The 21,101-nt window shown below is 38.4% G+C and overlaps 3 protein-coding genes and 1 long non-coding RNA gene across 9 annotated transcripts in view; 3 read left to right on the plus strand and 1 right to left on the minus strand.

Moving 5' to 3' along the window:
- LOC117629531 (importin-11) overlaps positions 1 to 5,293 on the plus strand; it is a 29,367-nt gene extending 24,074 nt beyond the window's left edge. For 2 of the 6 annotated variants that reach the window (XM_034362044.1, XM_034362082.1), the window contains 8 exons: positions 1,446 to 1,604; positions 1,912 to 1,956; positions 2,097 to 2,318; positions 3,801 to 3,907; positions 3,995 to 4,048; positions 4,134 to 4,206; positions 4,340 to 4,596; positions 5,059 to 5,293. In XM_034362044.1, the coding sequence (XP_034217935.1) occupies positions 1,446 to 1,604; positions 1,912 to 1,956; positions 2,097 to 2,318; positions 3,801 to 3,907; positions 3,995 to 4,048; positions 4,134 to 4,206; positions 4,340 to 4,501 (822 nt within the window). In that variant the 3' untranslated portion in view covers positions 4,502 to 4,596; positions 5,059 to 5,293. Of the gene's footprint in view, positions 1 to 1,445; positions 1,605 to 1,911; positions 1,957 to 2,096; positions 2,319 to 3,800; positions 3,908 to 3,994; positions 4,049 to 4,133; positions 4,207 to 4,339; positions 4,597 to 5,058 lie in introns of those variants that run through there. The other 4 variants (XM_034362051.1, XM_034362058.1, XM_034362074.1 and 1 more) reach the window with 4 other exon arrangements.
- A 2,106-nt stretch (positions 5,294 to 7,399) lies between these two features.
- On the plus strand, positions 7,400 to 15,261 carry LOC117629010 (probable protein phosphatase 2C 44). Its single transcript, XM_034361545.1, has 5 exons — positions 7,400 to 7,814; positions 8,335 to 8,586; positions 9,067 to 9,343; positions 9,526 to 9,680; positions 14,805 to 15,261. Exons 1-5 carry the CDS (start codon positions 7,737 to 7,739, stop codon positions 14,940 to 14,942), a joined length of 900 nt encoding a protein of 299 aa, XP_034217436.1. The 5' UTR covers positions 7,400 to 7,736; the 3' UTR covers positions 14,943 to 15,261.
- Positions 9,689 to 13,611, plus strand: LOC117629020. The gene is made up of 2 exons (XR_004586029.1): positions 9,689 to 11,553; positions 12,781 to 13,611. It is a non-coding gene; the product is annotated as an uncharacterized LOC117629020 (long non-coding RNA).
- Positions 15,262 to 15,919: 658 nt separating the features above from the next.
- On the minus strand, positions 15,920 to 18,685 carry LOC117615119 (leucine-rich repeat extensin-like protein 2). The gene has a single exon (XM_034344124.1). The coding sequence runs from the start codon at positions 18,540 to 18,542 to the stop codon at positions 16,227 to 16,229; it is 2,316 nt and encodes a 771-aa protein (XP_034200015.1). The 5' UTR covers positions 18,543 to 18,685; the 3' UTR covers positions 15,920 to 16,226.
- Positions 18,686 to 21,101: the final 2,416 nt, after the last annotated feature.

The raw sequence follows: 21,101 nt of genomic DNA on the forward strand, positions 1-21,101 counted from the left end.
ATGTTGTGCTGCTTCCAAAAGGCAGCTCAGCACGTCAATCACCAGAGTGAACAGAAAAGACGATAATGGATCTCCTTGCCTCACCCCTCTAGAAACCTTAAATTTGCCTTGTGGCTTCCCATTTATCATGATTGAGAAATTAACAGAATCTAAGCACCCTCTCACCCACTTTCTCCATCTTGATCCGAATCCTTTTCTGACCAGAACTTCATCTAAGAAAATCCACTCTACGTGGTCATAAGCCTTCTCAAAGTCAATTTTGAAGACTAGCCCAGATTTATTAAGCTTTTTGGTCTCCTCAACGACTTTGTTTGCCACCAATACTGCATCCAAAATCTGGTTTTATTGACTATGTTATCATGTATGTTATTTTCATTCATCATTTTATCAAACAACAACTTTGGAAATAGGTCAAGCGATTTCACATCTTTAGAAATCTCTTCAACCGCCTGCTTACCAAAGCCACATTCCTCTTAATCAAATTTCCAGCTCCTATGCCTCCTATTACTTGGGAATTGTACTTACAAAGTTTGGTACATGGTTATGATTTTTTGACTGGAAACATATTGTAATACATGGAGACGAGGGGAAAACCAAAATTACTCTGTTGGAGCAATTTTTTCCTTCAATTCTTGTCATTTAGTCCACGTGGCAATTTGACATCCCCTTTGGTGATGCTCTTATTGCTGGCCTGTATAACAGAACTGGATATAGAGATACTCCACTTTTGAAATTTCCATTTTATTGGAATCTAAGGACCATATCATATTTGCCAAGCAAAGGACACCTTCGGGAAAAGCATAACCAAAGTTGGTAGAACGGTTGTCTTGAAGAATAACGTAAAGCAGGGTTTAATGGATATTCTGATGACAAGAAATTTGACATTGTTTCCATCAGTGTAGTCCAATATTGATTTTGTTATTTTGTGAATTGCAAAGATGTATCCCTGACCTTTTTTCTTGAAGCAGATTTTATTTAAATTAAAATGACTTTTCTATGTTTACATTGCTGGTAAGGGCTGCTGTTCTCCATTTGTTCAATGCTAATTTTTTATCTCCATGTTATTAATAACTTGTTTTACTAAGTAATACTCAAACTGAATCTAAACCACATTACTTATGCAAACTGAAATATAATTTCTCCTTTTCAAAAAAAAAAATTAAAAAAAAAAATCTTGCTAACTATACGGGAGTCCTATTTGAGTAGCTGTCTTCTCCAGTTGCATATCATGGGAAAATTTGTTGCTCGATTAGTTGTAGAGATTTCAATGTAATTATAGCTGCATTATCTTCATTTCTTGGCTTTTGTTTGCTCCAATCTTTTCCCAAAATATTTATATGTTAGAAGTTTTTCTTCTCTCTCTCCCCCTCTTTTTCTCGGCATTTATTCTGTTATGCTTTGTTATGTTTGTACTTTATAATATCTTAACTCAAACTTCATTGCAGATTGCTGTCAGTATAACTGAGGATTACATTATCTTAGGCGGATCTGAATTTCTAAGTATACATGCTTCAAGTGTTGCTCAAATTCTAGATCTGGTTGTTGGAAATGTCAATGATAGAGGACTACTTTCAACTCTTCCTGTCATTGATATTCTAATACAGGTACTGATCAAAACTTGCAAGTGAAGATTAGACAGTAGAATAACAGGCCATTTAGACAACTCGGGGAATCAACTATGCCTTTGTAATTGTCCTATTAATACATGCTTCGTCTACTCCTAAACACTGCGAAAGTTGGAACTGCCAAAGCTTTCAACTTGTACAGAATTTCGAGTTATTATGTTATAGACACGTTTTTCTATAGATTGCTTAAACAAATAATCTTTTATGCTCTTAGAACTGGCACTATTATGATGGACCTCAATATATTCGTCCTTTTAAATACCAACTCGTTTTTGTTGCTTTGCAGTGTTTCCCGTTAGAAGTGCCCCAGTTGATCAGCAGTACATTACAAGTGAGGTCCTTTGCTCTTAGATCTTTGATAATCTTATTTTGAAGTATTTCATTTTTTTTCCCCAAGAAAGAAATTATATAATGTTATGCCTTTGGGAGCCCTTCTTAAAGCTAGAATTCTTTTCTGTTCAATGTTGCTAGAAATTAATTGTTATATGTTTGGGTGGAGGCGACGACCAAGATCCTTCTAAGACAGCTGTTAAAGCATCTTCAGCTGCCATCCTGGCAAGAATTTTGGTCATGAATACCAATTACCTAGCCCATTTGACATCAGAACCATCACTTTTGTTGCTCCTTCAGAGTTCGGGTATCCCAACTGAGGAAAATGTACTTCTTTGTCTTGTTGACATATGGCTTGACAAGGTTAGTACAGTACAACATGCGTCTCTATACAAGGATACTTCTGAGGATTGTTGATTTTTCTCTCTTACTATATCCGACCATTTGTATCATGCATGTTCCGAGACACCAGTGTAGGGTGTTCTATGAATTTGCAATATATATTTTCATGCATAGGAGTGAGCTCTGTTCCGTTGGATTCCCATCTGAAACTGATTCAAAATTGTCACAACCCAGCACTAACCAAAAGCCAAGCCAACCCTGCCCAATAAAAACAGGTCGCCAGGTCAGGTTGGGTAGCAAATCAGTTTATAATATAGGCTTTAAATAAAATATAGGTTTAAAAAGAATAACTTAATGGGTCCAAGAGCCCAGACAAGCCCAACAAGAAATTGCAAGAAACTTCGTTGGGCAGAAGACAGACAAGTAAAAGCTCCTATAGGTGAAATATAACATAGGCATGCTTTTAACACCAAACACTGCCCAACAACACATTGCAAGAAACTTTGTTGTGCAGAAGACAAATGAGTAAAAGATCCTCTAGGTGAAATATAACAGAGGCATGCTCTTAACACCAAACTCAGCGTAGATGAGTTGGGCAATTGGCATCCTAAGACTGAACAAGTCCTAGGTTCCATTACTATCAAGCACAACGATGGACTTTTCAAAATCATATAATGCTGTTTCAAGTTGATGTAATGTTGTTTCAAGTTTGTTATTTTGGGTATTAAAATGACCTAATCCGGCAATGAGACTTTTGTGGGTTGAAAACATATTGATTCGATTCAACTCGCCGCGATACAGAAAGCCAAACCAGACGGCTTGGGTTGGATCAGACAGGTTTGTCTGGTGGGTCAGATAAAATGCCCACCCCAAGAGTGTGTGTGCATTGTTTGTTTTTTATGAGAACAAGACATATTGTTATAACTCAGTAGTGCTTGTAGACATTGTTCTTTCAGAGTGTATTATATTTTATATAAAGTTGTTTTGCTCTATAGTTAATCGAAAGGAATTATTTCTGAAATTAGTTTTTCTAAGTTTTTTTATTTCTCCTTCCTCCACCCTTTTTCATCTCTCCCTCTCCCATATATTTCCTTTCTATATCTAACAATAAAAAATGAAACCTAAAAACGAAAAAGGTTACCAAACAGGCCATTAATTTTTCTGTATTCTGTAATATAATGTTAAATTCTACATTCATAATACATTGTACATTTAACGCATTTTTGTTAAATATATGATTGTTGTAATGTATGTGGTTAAAAATATATTTATAGTGCCAAGGCAACCCTAATAAGAGATAATGTGCTGTGCCGGAGAGCATAGCATAGCTCACTCCAGGTATCGTTGTTTTGGAAGTTCTTGTGCTCTATACATGTTGAAGTGAAGAATTAAAGATGATCTTATGGAAAATGAATAAATGGGAATGAGTAGGATTTTCTGTAAATTAATTTCTTATTGCCTTTCTGGTGTGTTTGTCAAAAAAAAATTAAATTTTGGTCACAGGCAGACAATGTATCTTCCATCCAAAGGAAGACGTATGGCTTAGCTCTTTCTATAATTCTGACATTAAGACTTCCTCAAGTCCTCAACAAACTTGATCAGATCCTGAGGTATGAGTTTCACCATGAATTCGGTCAATCATCTCTTTTCTGATTATTGGATGATCTTTATAAAATGTTGCTTATTTATACACGCAGTGTGTGTACAACTGTAATTTTGGGTGGCAATGATGACTTAACAGAGGAGTCAAGGTTAGATCCCTTGTGATTCTACTTTGATTTGCTTGCCCATATCAAACAACTATATTTCTCATAAATTTTTCCCAATCAACAACAGTGGTGATAATATAACCTCCAGCGGATCCCTTAGTAAGGGCACCATTCCAAGTAAAGAATTCAGAAGAAGACAGGTGAACCACCCTTCATTCTACTCCTTTGTGGTCCATGGCACTTTTCTGATATTACCTGTGATTGCTGTAGTCGCTGATTAAATAAATTCATGAGGTAATATTTTCCTGATGAGGTTATTATATCCCACTATAGCTCAAGTTTTCAGACCCTATCAACCAAATGTCTCTAGACGCTTCAGTGAGGGAAAATCTTCAGACATGTGCTACCCTTCATGGAGAATCTTTTAATAAGGCCATTGGATGCATGCATCCCTCAGCATTTTCACAATTAAAGCAGGCATTAAAGATGGCATAGCTGGCTTTCATACCTTTTATGTTTCTAATTGATTGGTGGTTTCGTGTTCAAGCCCTTCATATTTTCCTTTTTCTCCAATGTGAAAACGATATGAGGTGAGTTCTTCAATACTCGTAACCATGCTATGTCTAAATATCTCAGGGGAAGGTAAAAAGGTAAACTTTTGGGTTGTGGCTGGGCAACATAAAGGATTTTAGAAGGTGAACCTTTCCACCAAAAAGGTAGGAGATAGCTAGGGGGATGGAGGTAGCATATGTCCTTAATGAAATTGAGAAAGTAAATAATGTGTTAGCTCATTATTGTGTTAGATGGGTTAAATCATCTATTCATCAAGAGTATGCTTACTTTTAGCTAAATTCAAATTATCAGAATTGTGATCTTTTTGAAAGAGCGCAACTTACCTCTGCCATAGTTTAAAGACATTAATTTTCTCTTTTGATGTATTGTTCCAACTGTATTGAACGAGTACTGCTCATGTGTTGTTAATTAGTTCTCTCTGTGCACTGTGCGCGTACATGGTTTTTGCAGGATCTGACGCATGATAAATTTCTCTCCAGGTGAATGAAGTTTGAAGCTTCCGGATTGCTGGTCCCTATGTTCATTGGTTTTTAAAGTCTTTTGGGCTGGATTTTGATGTCCGATTGTATCTTGAATTTCATTTGCATATGCTCTCTTAGGCAACAAGAGACTGTATATAGCTTGTCAATCTTTTGTCCTTGGATGCACAGGGTTTTACGGCATTGATTCCATTGTCATATGAAATTGAAAATTATAGAAATGAGAAAAAAAAAAATTAAAAAAATACACGCAAAAGCAATTCATGAGCAACCAATCTCTGATATCCCTTGTTATTCATTGCGTAGCAAAAACACTCCCAAGTTTAAAAATTAAAATCTTTTTATGCTACACCTAACAAGTCTAACAGTGTGAAAAAGGGTCTTGACATTGTTCTTTGGTCCAAACCTTCATGGCACTTGTAGTGTGTGAGAGAAATCTAGTTTAAACCATCGTTTGTATTTTCTCTTTTTGAAAAAAAACCTTTTTATGCTCCACGTTGAATGTGGAAACTATATGGTGTTTTAAAATGAAAGCTTCCTTATTTTTTCTTCTTTTTATTTTCTAAATATTTTAGTTTTTAATAATAATAATAATAAATTAAAGGCTTATTTACTGTTTCACTTCCTAAAACAAATGCTCGGTTTCACTTTACTCTCTTAAACTAAAATTTTCTCACTTAATCCTTTGAATCTCTAAAAATTGCTGAAATGTTCTCACTTTACTACTTCCATCTAGAGATGGCAAAAATCCCTCTAGGGCGGGTCCCCGTCGAGTTCTTGACCCTAATGGGGGGAGATTTCGGGGTCAAATGGTTATCGTGTATGGGGATTCTCGAACTTAAAAAATCCCCGACGGGTATGGGGAGGGGATGGTATTGGCGTCCCCATTCCCGAATCCGACTCGAAAATATATATGTTTATATTTAAATAAATAAATATTTAATTATAATATTTATGTTTAACCCTAAGTTAACCTCTCTCTCCTAATTCTTCCTAATCTTTTCTATAATTTCATATTGATGTGATTTTGAATAGTTGAGTTGAACTTTATAGTTAATTTGGATGTGTTGAATGATAATTTAATATGAAACTTAATGTTAAAATATATGATAAATATTTTTTGTGCAAAAAACATCGGAGATTCGGGGCCGGTATGGGGGATGGTCCCCCGACGGGAACAGGGATGGGGATTCCCTGAAACCTATTAAACAGGGATTGGTTCGGGGATGGAGAGCGGGGACGGGGATGGTATTGTTATACCCGGCCCCTACCTGGTTCGTTGCCATCCCTACTTCCATCCACAAAATCGTTAAGTATGCTCATGTGGCACGAGCATTCTAGTAATTTTACTTATCTTCTCTCTCTCCTCTCTCCCTCTAGTTCTCTCTTCTCTCCACTCTCGAACCCAACCTCCATCGCACCCCACTCTCACTTCGTCCCCCTCGCCCTTCCTCCCTCTCCACTATTCTCTCTCCTCTATGCCTCTTTCTCCTCACTACCTCTCTCTTCTCTCCCTTCCCCTCACCATACCAAAATCCAACCCTCCATGAAATTACTCAACACACCCAAATCACCACCACTCAAAAAAAAAAAAAAATTTAAAAAAAACATCTCAATAATCACTCCCCATCTTCTATCTTTGGAAGGATGGGTGGGGTGAAATGGAGGTGAGAGAAGAGAGATGCAAATGGAGGGGAGGGGTTGGGATGCGTTGGAGATGCGTTGGGGGGTTGGGTCTAGGGAGGGGAGGGGTGAGGAGAAAGAGACTGGGAGAAAAGAGAAGAGATAAGAGGGAGGAGGGGGTGGGGTTGGGGTGCGATGGGAGAGGAGAGAGAGAGGCAGAGGGATAGAGGGAGAGAGAAGATAATGAGCTAAAATTACTAAAATGTCCATGTCACGTCAGCACACTTAACAATTTTGTGGATGGAAATGGACGAAAGTGGTCAAGTGATAAAATTTTAGCAATTTTTAAAGATTCAGGGGATTAAGTAAGAAAATTTCAATTTAGATGACTAAAGTGAGACCAAGCATCCGTTTCAGGACGTGAAACAGTAAATAAGCCTAAATTAAATAGTAAGTCACCTGAAAGACACATGATTTTTAGATGAAAAAGTAGATGATATTCAAAAAATTTAACGATATGACTAAATTGGCTGTTTTAATAAATTTAAGTGCTAAATTAGCTGACTTTTTAGTTCAGAGAGTTAAATTCAATTAGGATTATACTTGGGGATAAAACGACTGAAAATCCATTCAAATATTCAGTTGGAGTGTCGGGAAGAAGCAAAGGCACAAGCAGAGCAAGAGCAGGCCCGGGTGCAAAACAAAAACTGATGGGTTGTGGGTGGATTCGGTTTGATGTGGAGCCCACGCGGAAGAATAGGTCAATATCTTATGCTACATTCAACTCTTCATTTAATTTCAACGCCTTCTCAAGTCAGACAGGGTAGTATTATGAAATATTTGGAAAATTCCAAATACGCGTGTGCTTGTGTCACTTATTCGTGCTTACGACAGTTATCCATCGTATTCTTCTTCTTCGCCTTCCAAGAGAAAAGTAGTAATTAGTAATCAATTCCTGAATTTCGTGAACAATCCAATATCGATTGACTCCTCTCTGAGAAATCTGTTGTGATATAGAAGCAAGAACCTCTTATCTTTCTATGATTGTCTGAGAAATGAGTAAGAAGTCAGAAGAAACAGAAGCTTCAGCTTCCCGCATCACTAGAGGAACCAGCTTCCTTGACAAGATAAAGGTCTCTCTCTCTCTCTCTCTCTCTCTCTCTACTTGATTTTGATTGTTGAGAATTGTTTCTATTATTTTACGTACAACTACTTCTGGATGTTTACTTTCGATCTCAACTTCACTTTAACTTAGAATTCTTTGTCTCCTTGAATTCAATTTTAATTACAGCTGCTGGCTTATCCATACCCTGCCCCGGAGTGCGTTTATTAATTACTGGGGTTTTACAATTGCAATCTATGCTAAGCCCTAAGCTTCCCTTCTGTCCAATTTGGCTTGCAGAATGCTACATGCCTTAATTCTATAACTATTGTTTATTCATACTATGGGCTATAACTATTGTTTATTCATACTATGGGCTATAACTATTGTACTTACAAATCCCATATCCAGAGATATTTCCACCATCCTGATTCCTAAAAGATTGAGAGCTAATCAACCATGCCGAGCGAGAAGTAGAAAGCCCCCATTAGTTTGGTATTACTGTGATCAATTTAGGCTTATCATCATAATTTGTTTAATTGGCATTGCAGAATGCTACATGCCTTAATTCATCGTCTTCAGACTCAGGAAAAGGGAGAAGCAAGTCCTCTTCTATCAGAGTGGCCCATGGGTTCCATTTAGTCCAAGGAAAATCTGGTCATGATATGGAGGACTACCATGTTGCTGAGTACAGAAAAAGAAAAAACCACGTCCTTGGATTGTTTGCTATCTTCGATGGTCATTTAGGCGATCGCGTCCCTACTTATTTGAAAGAAAACCTTTTCAACAACATAATTGAAGAGGTATACCTTCCCACCCATTCCATATTCTTGTGTACGTGCACAAATAACAGACAAAAGAAAAAGAAAAAGAGTTTTGCTGCTTTCCTAATAATTTGATTTATCTTTCTGTTGTTTTTGTTTTTCAACTATAACGCTTACGGTAGTACTAAGAATGTCATTACTGGTAGCATACTTAGTTGGTTATCTTCCCCGTACAATCATGATTTCTTTATTTGAACTGAAATTGTAATCTGAATTGTAACCAAGATAGGATTTAGCCCATTCTCTGTCCTTGTCCATGCAATATTTGTACTCAAATATTCATACCAACTTTAGGTTTCTCGTTGCCCAGTGACTACTTATATTAAGTCAATTACAAGCCTCAGTAGTTCTTTCCTTATCTGGTCAGTACATTTGTATTGAAAGCTGTAACTGTTGATGCTCTCAAATCACTTTATTTGGTCAATTTGTTTTTTTTCTTCTTTTATGCATATGATACAGCCCAGTTTCTGGAAAGACCCCGAGACAGCAATAAGGAATGCTTACTGCTCCACAGATAAGTTTATTTTAGATCATTCCATGCAATTAGGGCCAGGTGGGTCGACTGCAGTAACTGCAATAGTCATTGACGGCAAAGACTTATGGGTGGCAAATGTTGGTGACTCAAGAGCTGTTGTGTGTGAGAGGGGTTCTGCAACCCAACTTACTGTGGACCATGAGCCACACAGTGAGCGAAGAAGGATTGAGAAGCAGGGTGGTTTTGTGACTACTCTTCCGGGTAAAGATATTTAATTTAATTCATTTAACCTTATTACCGAGCTTGTTTATATATCAGTATATAATTATAGTGGGATTCTTAATTTCTTACCACTTGTATAATTTTTCTTTTGCTCTTGAGCATATAATTAGATTTTTTTAATTTTTTTTTCTTTCCTTACTTAGATTAATATTCTCTTTCAGGAGATGTACCTAGAGTTAATGGTCAACTTGCAGTTGCACGTGCTTTTGGGGATCAAAGCCTTAAAGCACATTTGAGTTCAGAGCCTGATGTAAGACATGTGCCCGTAGGCTCCACTATTGAATTTGTTATATTAGCAAGTGACGGATTATGGAAGGTCAGTTGGTAATTAATAAATGGTCTTCTTTCCCTCTCTATCGTATCTTTATGGCCTAGATCATATATTTGACAATTTAGCAAGATAATGGAATGTTTAGGCTTAAATTTTTTGGATTCTATTGAAAAAAAAAATTGAATGTAGAATATTTGTATTTTGATTAGCATTTTTTCCACTTTTCAATTGCATGTGAAATGAGATTATCTTATAAATGAGACCCTGTGACTCTTACTCATCTTATAATTTTTCCTTACCATGTGCCAAATAGTGTCTAATAATCTTTTTTGGTGGTTGTGATTATATTGACTCGATGCTAGATTATTAATTGCTCAGTCAAAGGGAGGAAAAAGCTTCAGTGAAAAAATGAATTGAATTTGTAGTAAACATGGAAAATGTGTAATTAACTTATTAGCACTAGGCAAAAGATAGGCAGAATTTTTTATTTATAACATATGCAAATAAAATGCATAACCTTTTCTTGATTTTCCTATAGCTTTGAATTAATGATTCAAGCTTTTCTGTGAAGCAAAATTGTGTTGGGTGGTTCCTCCGTGCATGTACATTACTATTTATTGGGACCTTTTGCTCTTTTGGTGGAGGGAACGATGCAAAGGTTTCATGAGATTGTAGAGTTTTGACTATTTTTTTGGGTGGTCTAGTTGGAGAGAAATAGCAGCATCTGTGAAGGTAAAAAGTGGGGTGGGGGTGGATTTTTTTTATGGAATATGATTAGATTTTAGGCATCCTTGTAGGTGTCACATATTGAGGATTTGAAAGATTGTCCTTCTTGCTGAATGGGACTGGGATACAGCAGTTTCTAAGGTTATTTTTCTGTTTTCTTTCTATAAAAATAAGTTAGACTGTCTAAGATGCAAGCAAGGTGTTGTTTGCGAGGACATAATGCCATTACCATGTAGTATCAAAACACCTTAGGCGTTACCAATGCGGGATTACCACAGTGGTTGTGGCCCTCCCCTTCCCCACTGCTTGGCACCCAGGATCGAAACCTAAGGGTTTCTTTCCTCCCCATGTAACCAAAAAAAAAAAAAACTCACCTTAGGCATTTAAAGCCCTATAGCAATAATGCTATAAATTTTCGGAGTGAGAAGGGTAAGAATTAGCTAAAGGCTCTGTTTCGTTAGATTTGTGCCTGCTTGAATGGTTGAAATTAGTTGATATGGATAAAGTTTGTTGGTTTACCATCATTCCCAAACACTTAGGCTATTTTGATATGGGCAGACAATTATTTCATATTCTAAACACCTCCTCCTCCATTAGAGCCCAACATGTGCAGTTCAACTTAATATTGGGACGTTGTATTTCAGGAATCAAACTTAGGATCCCCTATATTGACTAATTAGTTCTTAAAATTACAATAAACCCAACTTCTTCTGACAAAATTGCAATTAATCATTACGTTGACTTTAGGATACGTGTGTCGATTGATACGGATATCCAAAAGTCAATGGATACGGATTTGAATTATCGGACACATATCCAAAAAGTATTGAGGGAGTATTTGAGTATCCAATACAGACGTGTGGATTTTTGGAGTATCAGAGAAACAAAGGTGATCTCCAAAAGGTAAATATGGAAGTTGGGTGGCTCCAGCGAAGATTGGATGAGATCCTTAAGGCAAACTGGAGAAAGGAAAATACACTACCAATGAGAGAAGTTGTGGAACAGGAGTTTTGGTGTTTTAGAAACTCCATTGTGAGTAATGCATACTAGTGATCTCTCTCTCAGGTTACCTATAGCCCAACATAACTGATGCAGGACGCATAGGACCTAAATTTATTAGTTTCCTAATATATTTGTTAGTTTCCTAGATTCTCTAGTTTTCCAAATTCTAGTAGGATTTCTACTTTTCCAGGTTTCCAGATTTCTAGTTTTAAGTTTCCTATTCTATTTGGGTTAGGATTTCTGTTTAAGCAAAGGATTTTTATCCTATTATGTCTAGGTTTTAGTTTACTATAAATACCCCAATGTAGTTCTTTAAAATTCAGTTTTGGATAATGAGTAAATCTTCTCTTAAAACTGTGATTTCTGTTCTTCCTTCTTGGTTCTCTGATTCGGTCATTTCTTTCATCCCTTCGATCTATATTTTCGTCTCCTCGACCTCCTATATTCTTCTATGTTCTATTGTTTAAGTGTTTACTCTAAACCTACGGGTTGTTCTACATCAATTGGTAATCAGAGCCTTCCCTCACTTTTGTTTGCGTTTGATCTCTGCCATGGCACCCCAAACCGTGGCCAGCCTTGTGGAACAATATCATGCGTTCCAAGACAAAGTTTCTGCCGATATTGCGGGCATGGAAACCCAACTCTCAAACCTCAGCAGTGACCTCAAAGAAGAGTTGGTGCAGGCTCACAAACGTCGTGCGACAACAGACCTTGCCATCAACAAACTCCAAGACTCCGTTCAGATGCTTATCAATCACTTTTGGTTTGGAACGACTGTGCCTTCTTCTACCTCAGTGGTGCTCTCGAGTTCATCTATGCCGCCGCCAGAAGGTGGCCTTCTTCCCAATCCACCGATGGGTTCTCCTCTAGTTGACGACAACATTCCCGTCCCTACCCCACCACCCTGACCACACAAGAACAACTTCATGCACCGACATTTTGATTTTGAGATAGCTCGACATGACACGCTAGGTGTTTTTCCTGCACCAAGGCACTCTGGCGACGACTTATGAACACCATGGATTGAGGGTCTATCACACCCACACATGCACTTGCATTCGTCGGCCAATCATGTTCGTCATGGGTCTAGGCAGAGCTCTCTATTTGCCATTCTTACAAGAACTAATGTTCCAGGCTTGCGGAACGGCTGGTTTCAAGGTGGCAAATATGATGCCGATCTTGAAGAACTAAAGAACGCCACACGCCTCTTCACACTTCCTTGGGATTTTGATTTTGTCGTTGTTTACTTGTCGGAGTCGAGTTCTTTTCAGCATAGGAGAATGATGCAGGACGCATAGGACCTAAATTTATTAGTTTCCTAATATATTTGTTAGTTTCCTAGATTCTCTAGTTTTCCAAATTCTAGTAGGATTTCTATTTTTCCAGATTTCTAGTTTTAAGTTTCCTATTTTTCCAGATTTCTAGTTTTAAGTTTCCTATTTTATTTGGGTTAGGATTTCTGTTTAAGCAAGGGATTTTTATCCTATTATGTCTAGGTTTTAGTTTACTATAAATACCCCCATTGAGTAAACCTTCTCTGAAAACTATGTGATTTCTGTTCTTCCTTCTCGGTTCTCTGATTTTGGTCCTTATTTTCGTCCCTTCGATCTATATTTTCGTCTCCTCGGCCTCCTATATTCTTCTATGTTATATTGTTTAAACATTCACTAATGGCCCAAAAAGCCCAAAAACTCAAGGTCGTGCCACAAGGTATTCCAAATCAGTCAACGGGACTATCGATTGACATGCCCAAGGCTCAACTGGAGCCCATCTTTTCTTTTGGTTCTATGCCGCAGCTCAACTATACCCAACATACAATGGGTTCTCCTCTGGTTGACGACAACATTCTTGTCCCTACCCCGACCACACGACACGAACTTCATGCACCAACACTTGGATTTTGAGATAGCCCGACACGCCCAGCCAGGTGTTTTTCCTGAACCAAGGCACTCTGGTAATGACTTACGCACACAATGGATTCAGGGTCTATCACACCCACACACACGCTTGCATTCGTTGTCCGATCATGTTCGTCATGGGTCTAGGCAGAGCTCTCTATTTGCCATTCTTACAAGGACTAATGTTCCATGCTTGCGGAACGGATGGTTTCAAGGTGGCAAATATGATGCTGATCTTGAAGAACTACCGAACGCCACATGCCTCTTCACACTTCCTTGGGATTTTGATTTTGTCGCTGTTTACTCGTCAGAGTCAAGTTCTTTTCGGCGGAGGAGAATGATGCAAGACATGTAGGACCTAAATTTATTAGTTTTCTAATGTATTTGTTAGTTTCCTAGATACTCTAGTTTTCCAAATTCTAGTAGGATTTCTACTTTTCCAGATTTCCAGATTTCCAGATTTTTAGTTTTAAGTTTCCTATTTTATTTGGGTTATGATTTCTGTTTAAGCAAGGGATTTTTATCCTATTATGTCTAGGTTTTAGTTTGCTATAAATACCCCCATGTAGTTCTTTAAAATTCAGATTTGGATATTGAGTAAACCTTCTCTTAAAACTATGTGATTTCTGTTCTTCCTTCTCGGTTCTCTGATTTCGGTCCTTTCTTTCGTCCCTTTGATCTATATTTTCATCTCCTCTATCTCTCATATTCTTCTATGTTCTATTGTTTGAGTGCTTAATCTAACACCTACGGGCTGTACTACATCAATAACCTTTCAAAACAACCCTTGAGACGTTAAGTCTGCCAGGATAATACCTGGATTATCCCACAAGCTGATGCAGAATGATTAGGGTTATTCTAATTTTTTTTTCCCTTTTTCTTAATTTCTTGTTTCTAGTAAGATGAACTTTACTTTCCTGTTATGACAGCAGTGTCTGTCACTTCTGGTCAGAGGCTGGAATTTTTATTAATTCTTTGTAATTGTATGAGTGCTCAATAAAAATAGGAAAAAACAATAAACAAAAACAAAAACAAAAACAAAAAAAAAAATGAATATTTTCTAACTATGAAATTTGAAGAATATTTGGGAATTCCCAAAATTCGGATGCTTTAGGAATTACAAAAATCTTGTAAAATTTTCTGCATCTGATATATCCAAAAATTGGCCCTAGCAATATTTTGGTTAGCGAACAATTTTGTCTTTTGGAAATCAATGGCTGAGTTACATTTGCAACAACATTACTGTTCGACCTAAACATGAGTGTCATTAGTACTTTCCTATTACAGTAGTACTATTTTTTATTGTATTTGGGTGCTGTTAGTTTAAGGAGTCATGGGTATATTGGTAACTTTCTATCACTAACAAAAGTTATACATATGAGCCAGTGGTCTTGTTGTAGTGGTTGAGTCTAATAAGAAGTTGCCCGGGGATGCAAGATGTGTTCTCAATCCTTTTGGATATGGTTTGGACTTGTAATGGGACAAAGATTCTTTCTTTTGTTACTCCCTTGTAGTTCAATATGTGGTATGCTTTGGTTGGCAGGTTATGAAGAATCAAGAGGCAGTAGATTTGGTGAAACCCATAAAAGATCCACAAGTAGCAGCAAAGCGTCTAACAACTGAAGCACTAGCAAGAAAGAGTAAAGATGATATATCATGCATTGTGATCCGTTTTGGATGATACCGTTTGTGGTTGTCCTTCATAGATTATGTCTTGTGGCCTTTCATTGTGATGAAAGTCGTTTGGGGCTAATTGAGTCTTGTAATGGTTTTTGTTTTTTGGTTACCCAGGAAATAGATTTTTCACTTTAGTTAATCCTCGTGCCACCCCTTTATATAGGTGCACATATACAGAAGTTCACTGGGGGTGAAGTACAGGTAATGGGTGCAGTACTCTAGTTATTGTGCGCAATATTGTTGACATAAATAAGATCAGAGTGTAGCTTCCATGTAACATATGCAATTACTATTCATGTCATATTTGCTATTATTTTTCAAGTAATTACTGTCGTTATTAGGGTTATTAAGAGAAGCCCACGTGGGATAGACTTTGGACAAGTTGGTGCATTTTTAATTTCGGCAATGCCAACTAATGTCATGTTTTCTTACTTGGAATTAGAAGTCGTGAATTGGGAAAGTCAGAAACGAAGAATGAATGGATATAGGATAAATTATTCTCTCATCAATCAGTCTAATTCATGGTTTTAAGGTATTGGATTATGGATTTTAATGCGGAAAACAAAATAAAGATGATAACAATGTCATAAAATAAATTTTATTTTTATTTTAAAAAAATATGACGTTTTTCTTCTTTTTTTTCTTCTTTTTTTCTTTTTTTTAACAATGTGCTAAAGAAGTTATAACAAAATTTGAATAAATTGAAGGAAATATAAAAGCCAATATATTTTAAAAGGGTAAACTTGGAAAGTAAAAATTAAATTGTGTGATGTATTAATGTTATTGTTTAAAGTGTATGGAAAATAACACTTGTCATAAAGAGAAGGGAGAAGGTCCAAAAGAAAAAGTTAGAGAAAGTTGCTAGCATTCCTCTATTTACAGTACCCATTACCTTCCGTTCTAAGGTAAGTAAACATGTCATACAACTATAACCGTTTTAAGTATGCTAATTGATACCAAGACATGCATAACAATAGTGTGTGACAAAATAAACTTTAATTCATAATGAAAATCCATCCGCTTGGCTGTATCGGAGAATGAAATAAATTTATGAGAATACAAATGGATAGGAATAGGCAAGCAGCAATGAAACTATTATTGCTATAAATTGAAGCAACGGTAGCAACCCCTTAGAGGATAAACTGCATCTTAAAAACGAGAAGAACAACATTCGCACACGAAAGATACGGAACTGATCCTTGCTACTGTATATATGCAGGGTGGTTGTCTACTCATTCGCAGCAAAAGAATTGCGATTCTTCTTAAACATACGCTAGAAATCACTGAATTAGTAGTAGGGAACTACAGGGGGAGGAGGAGACGCATATGACACTCCTATAACTGGTGGAAGCGGTGTGCTATCGAATGGGGACGGGGGAGGAAACTGTTGATGCGATGATGGTGGTGGTTGATGCCAATGCTGTTGTTCGGGAGGTGAGTGGTGATGCCTTGATGAAGGTGGGGGTACAAATTGAAATGTGGGTGATGGCACGGTATGATGGCTTGGTGGGGGTGGTGGTGATGGTGATGCAGGAATCACACAACCGGTGGGCGGCAGTGGAGGTAAGGGATGAGATGGCTCACTTGGTGAGGGGGCTGACGGCGTATCATGTGGGGGACTTCCACCTGTACTTGTGGGTGATGGTGGAGCTTTTGAAGGATAATGCTTATGTGCGGGGGAAGGAGGTGGTGCTTTTGTATACTGCTCATGTGTTGGTGGAGGTGCAGGTGGCGATCGTGGTGGTGGCGGAGGTGGAGGTGGCGATCGTGGTGGTGGCGGAGGTGGCGGTGAAGATGGTGATGAAGGTGGAGGTGGAGGTGGTGGACTTGTGTAAGTATGATAGCTCGGAGCAGGTGGGACATGGGCTGAATGCTGTGGAGGTGGCGGCGCCGAGAGTTGCGGCGGTGGTGGTGGTGAAGCATACGAGTAATGATTTGGAGGTGATGGCGGCACTAGATCATGTTTAGAGTGATCAGGTGGTGAAGCATGGTAAAGTACTGGTGGTGGTGGGGAAGAAGAGGAGTTGTAGTGCGTGGGCAGCGGCGGCGGAGGTGGTCTTAGATGAGTAGTTGGTGACACATTTTGGGTAGGTGGGGGTGGTGGTGTCAAAGTCCAATGATGATGACTACTAGATGGAGGGGGTGAAGGTGGAAGATGCGTCCTGGGTGAAACTCTTTGAGTAGGTGGCGGAGGCTTTGTAGGGGAATGGGAATTGGAATTGGAAGGAGGAGGTGCTCTATTAGGTACTAGAGGCGGAGAAGAAGAAGAAGAAGAAGGGTTTGATGGTGGAGGAGGATGTGATCTAGTGGAAGGTGATGACTCTGAAGTCGGGGGTGGGGGTGTTGAAACCCGAGGTGGCCTTCGTTGAGCAGGCGGCTTATTCCCAACCGGCGCTGAGGGTGTTGAAACCCGAGGAGGCCTTCTCTTAGAACCCCCGCCGCTGCCTCCTCCGCCTCCAGGAATAGTAGTGCTGCTGCATTGGAGCTTGCGGCAGTCCACGGGACGTGCAGCTGGCGAAGCACATTCCCTTGCAGATCTCTGATCCAACTTACCACGAATGCAGTTCTTGCGACCATTGATATTATTTTTGTTAGCAGCACAAGCAGGAGCCTCTCCGGTGAAATAGTTGAAGGAATAGGTGAAGTTGTGCAGACGAGGTAGCTGGCAAATACTGGCTGGGATGACACCCGTGAGTCTGTTGCCGGCCACGTCCAGCTGCTCCAAGCTCTTCATGTTTTTGCCGATGGTGGAGGGAAGAGGTCCTTGAAGTCGGTTGAAGCTGACATCAAACACCGTGAGATTGGTGAGGAGGCCGATCTGGGGAGGCAAGCAGCCGGTGAGATTGTCATTCAAGAGGATGATCTCGTTGAGCGTCTTGGCCATGTTACCAATGCTACCAGGAATGCAACCCCCGAGATTGTTGTTGGCCAACACCAGAACCGAAACGGGAGAGTTGCCGAGATTGGGAGGGATGCCAAATTGGAACCTGTTGTCGTTGAGGAAAAGGGCATCCAGATCCTTGTCGAAGAGCTGGGAGGGAACGGAGCCTTCGAACTCGTTGAAGCGGAGATCCAAGTACTTGAGGGAAGGCAAGGAGAACACTACTTTGGGGAAGTCTCCCACAAAGCGGTTGTTGCTGAGGTCGAGCTCATGGAGCAGCTTCATGAGCCGCAAACTGCTAGGGACGACGCCGCAGAAGCGGTTGGAGTTGAGGTGGAAGAGCGCCAGGTCTGAGAGGAGGCCTAGCTCTGGAGGCAGATAGCCAGCAATGTCAGCATGGTTGAGGTCGATGCCGGCGACCACACGGCCATGTGCACCGGTGGACTTAGGAGCACAGAATACGCCCATGTAGGAGCACACGTCCGAGCTATTCCAGCTGGAGGTGAAGTTGAATGGGTCCGAGAAGATGGCGGCCTTCCAAGCTTGGAGGGCAATGTAGGCTTGGCGAAGCCTTGGGTTCTCAAACTTGAGGGTTGGATCTACTTTCACCACACCCAAAGATCCTTCACCACTACTAGTACTAGAAGTGGCGGCGGCTGCCCACACCAACAAAACAAGCAGCAAAGAGGAGGAGGAATGCGGAGGAGGAGGACGACGAGACATTGGTCAGATGGCGCAAATGGCAGGCAGGCAGTCAGTCACATGAGTCGTCTAAGTCTGTCTCATGAGAGAGATTTTATTTTGATTTGGACTGTGTGCCATTCTCATCTCCCCATGCCCTGTTTATAGAAGTCCCTTTTTCTATTGGACTTTACATTTTATTTGAATTTCAGTTTTAGTATTTTAGTTAGGGTTTATGCCGTAGATATGCAATAATGGTTACAGTGTGAATAAGATAACAATAAATGGGGAACATTTGAAATTTATGTCATATGTTGATATGAATCATGACATGCTGGCACGTCTCACAGATTTAGAGAGAGAAAAAGTTTTGAGGACAATGGGAGCATTTTTCTCCTTTCGTTTCCTCCTTCCTCCCTAGTCCCTACTGCAATGTGTAAAGTGTTGAAGAAGGTCGGTCCAGCGGAAAACAGTATTTTGATATTCCGTTTTACACAAATTTTTTTATGGGTAAATTATTCAAATGGTCTTTAAACTTATACTCAATTTATATTTTGGTCCCTCAATTAAATTATTCGTTCAAATAGTCCATCAACTCTATATTATTCCCTCCATTGGTCCTACCGTTATATTCTGTCAATATTTCCGTTAAATATAAAGGCAATTTGGTCATTATTTACTTTAAAATTAAGTTAAATTTAACAAAAAATTAGACGGTATGACCACTAGAGCGAATAATATAAAGTTGATAGACTATTTAAACGAATAATTTAGTTGAGAGACCAAAATGTAAATCAAGTATAAATTTAAAGACTATTTGAGTAATTTACCATTTTTCTATTTATCACATAGACCCCCAACTTTTTTTCCTTTTCTTTTGTACCGTACCCAATCAATGATGTCAACTCTTTTTTTTTCTTATAGAATTGGCCATGCATGATCTCAACTGGATTCATCAAACTTAGTGGTTCCTTTCAACTAAAGGCAACAGCATCAGACAAAAAAATAGCTAAGCAAGTATTTTAGCTTTTCTTTATGATCAGCAACAGCAAGTGTGTTTTAGGGGTCGACTCAAAAAGGAAAATTACAAATTTAGTCAGAAATGCATAGAATCGTTATGTGAGAGTGATGTGGAAGAATATAAAGTTCTATATTGAAATTTTGACTTGATAAATTACAACTTATAATAAATGGTTCCACTTTTAATAACACTGAGACATTTTGTGATAAAATCTCATACACACACACACTTATTAGGTTTTATAGGTAGTTAAATTAAGGACAATATCAATGTTGCTAATAGTGGACCGCTAAGGGCCCGTTTGGTAAGGTTTCGGAGAATGATTTCTTAGAATATTTTCAGAGAATGAAAACAAGAAAACGAATTTGCATTTTTAGGAAATGAAAATGCGTCTGGTAGATTAATTAAAAAACAACTTCAGAAAACAAAAACAATGAAAACGTATATTGTAGTATAATTTGAAATAATAATATGTGAGTATTTGTAGAAATAACAATTAGAATGTTTTCATAAAATGAAAACAAGTTCGTGTATATTTGTAGAAAATAGAAAAAAATTGTTTTCATTCTCATGGAAAACATTTTTATAAAAATAACTCACATATTATTATTTCAAATTATACTACAATATACAAACGAACTTTACAGAATGAGCCCTAAACTTCTCTCTGAAATTTAACAAGTGAGACTAAGAAGTAATATCTATCTAGTCAACTGGGAGAGAAAGGAAGGTAAAAAGGAGATCTAAACTCTCCTCCATGGAATCATAGGGCGAACTCTCGTAGAGAATTGTACCCCTTTTTTGTTGTTTAGTTGCCATGGGGAACACGGGTCCCGCGGAAACACTGTCTGCACGATCTTTAATACCTGTTCAACTTAGAATCTTTTCCCAAACTAGAAGATTAAATTTCAAAACGCGTAAAGGACGTGTGAGAGCATAGCATGAGAGTGATGACAGTCTGCATCCGGTGCAAAAAACTATTATTTGCTCTGTGGACCATTTCTAAGGGAGTTTGCAAAGGCTTTGATAGTCGCGTAAGCATTTTCCTTCTTCAAGAAAATAGGTATTTAAGTGTGCAAAATTTATTATTCCCTCTAAATAGACATGTTGTCTACTTGAAAAGCGATAGGCTTAATATAATGGCTAAATTGTAGTAATGGTCATTGAACTACAATTCAAGTTACATTTTCGTCCATAATCTCTAAAAATAGTTGTTGCCGTCCTTAAATTAGATCCCACGTTGTACTACTGGTCATTTCCATCAAGTTTGTCTATATTTCTGTTTTAAATGATCATGTGTCATGCAAATGATCTATTTTTTAGGGGCAAATTAGACTCTCTCATGGGGTGGTTTCTGATATGGCATCCCAACCCAATAACAAAGTGATACCTGTGTTGTGTCCACGCCATAACAACTCCCCTAAGCCGGAGTTAATGGCCTACATGCCTGCAATCTCCCTCCCCTCTCTCAAATTGAGTAGCATACATTAGAAAGAAAAAATGTGATATAAATGTGATATGTGGCAATATGAAGTATTTATGGAGGATAGTTTTGCAAGAATTTCAAAAGCGGGCATTTT

The sequence above is a fragment of the Prunus dulcis genome, chromosome 1 (genome assembly GCF_902201215.1).
Source record: "Prunus dulcis chromosome 1, ALMONDv2, whole genome shotgun sequence".
Classification (NCBI taxonomy): domain Eukaryota; kingdom Viridiplantae; phylum Streptophyta; class Magnoliopsida; order Rosales; family Rosaceae; genus Prunus; species Prunus dulcis.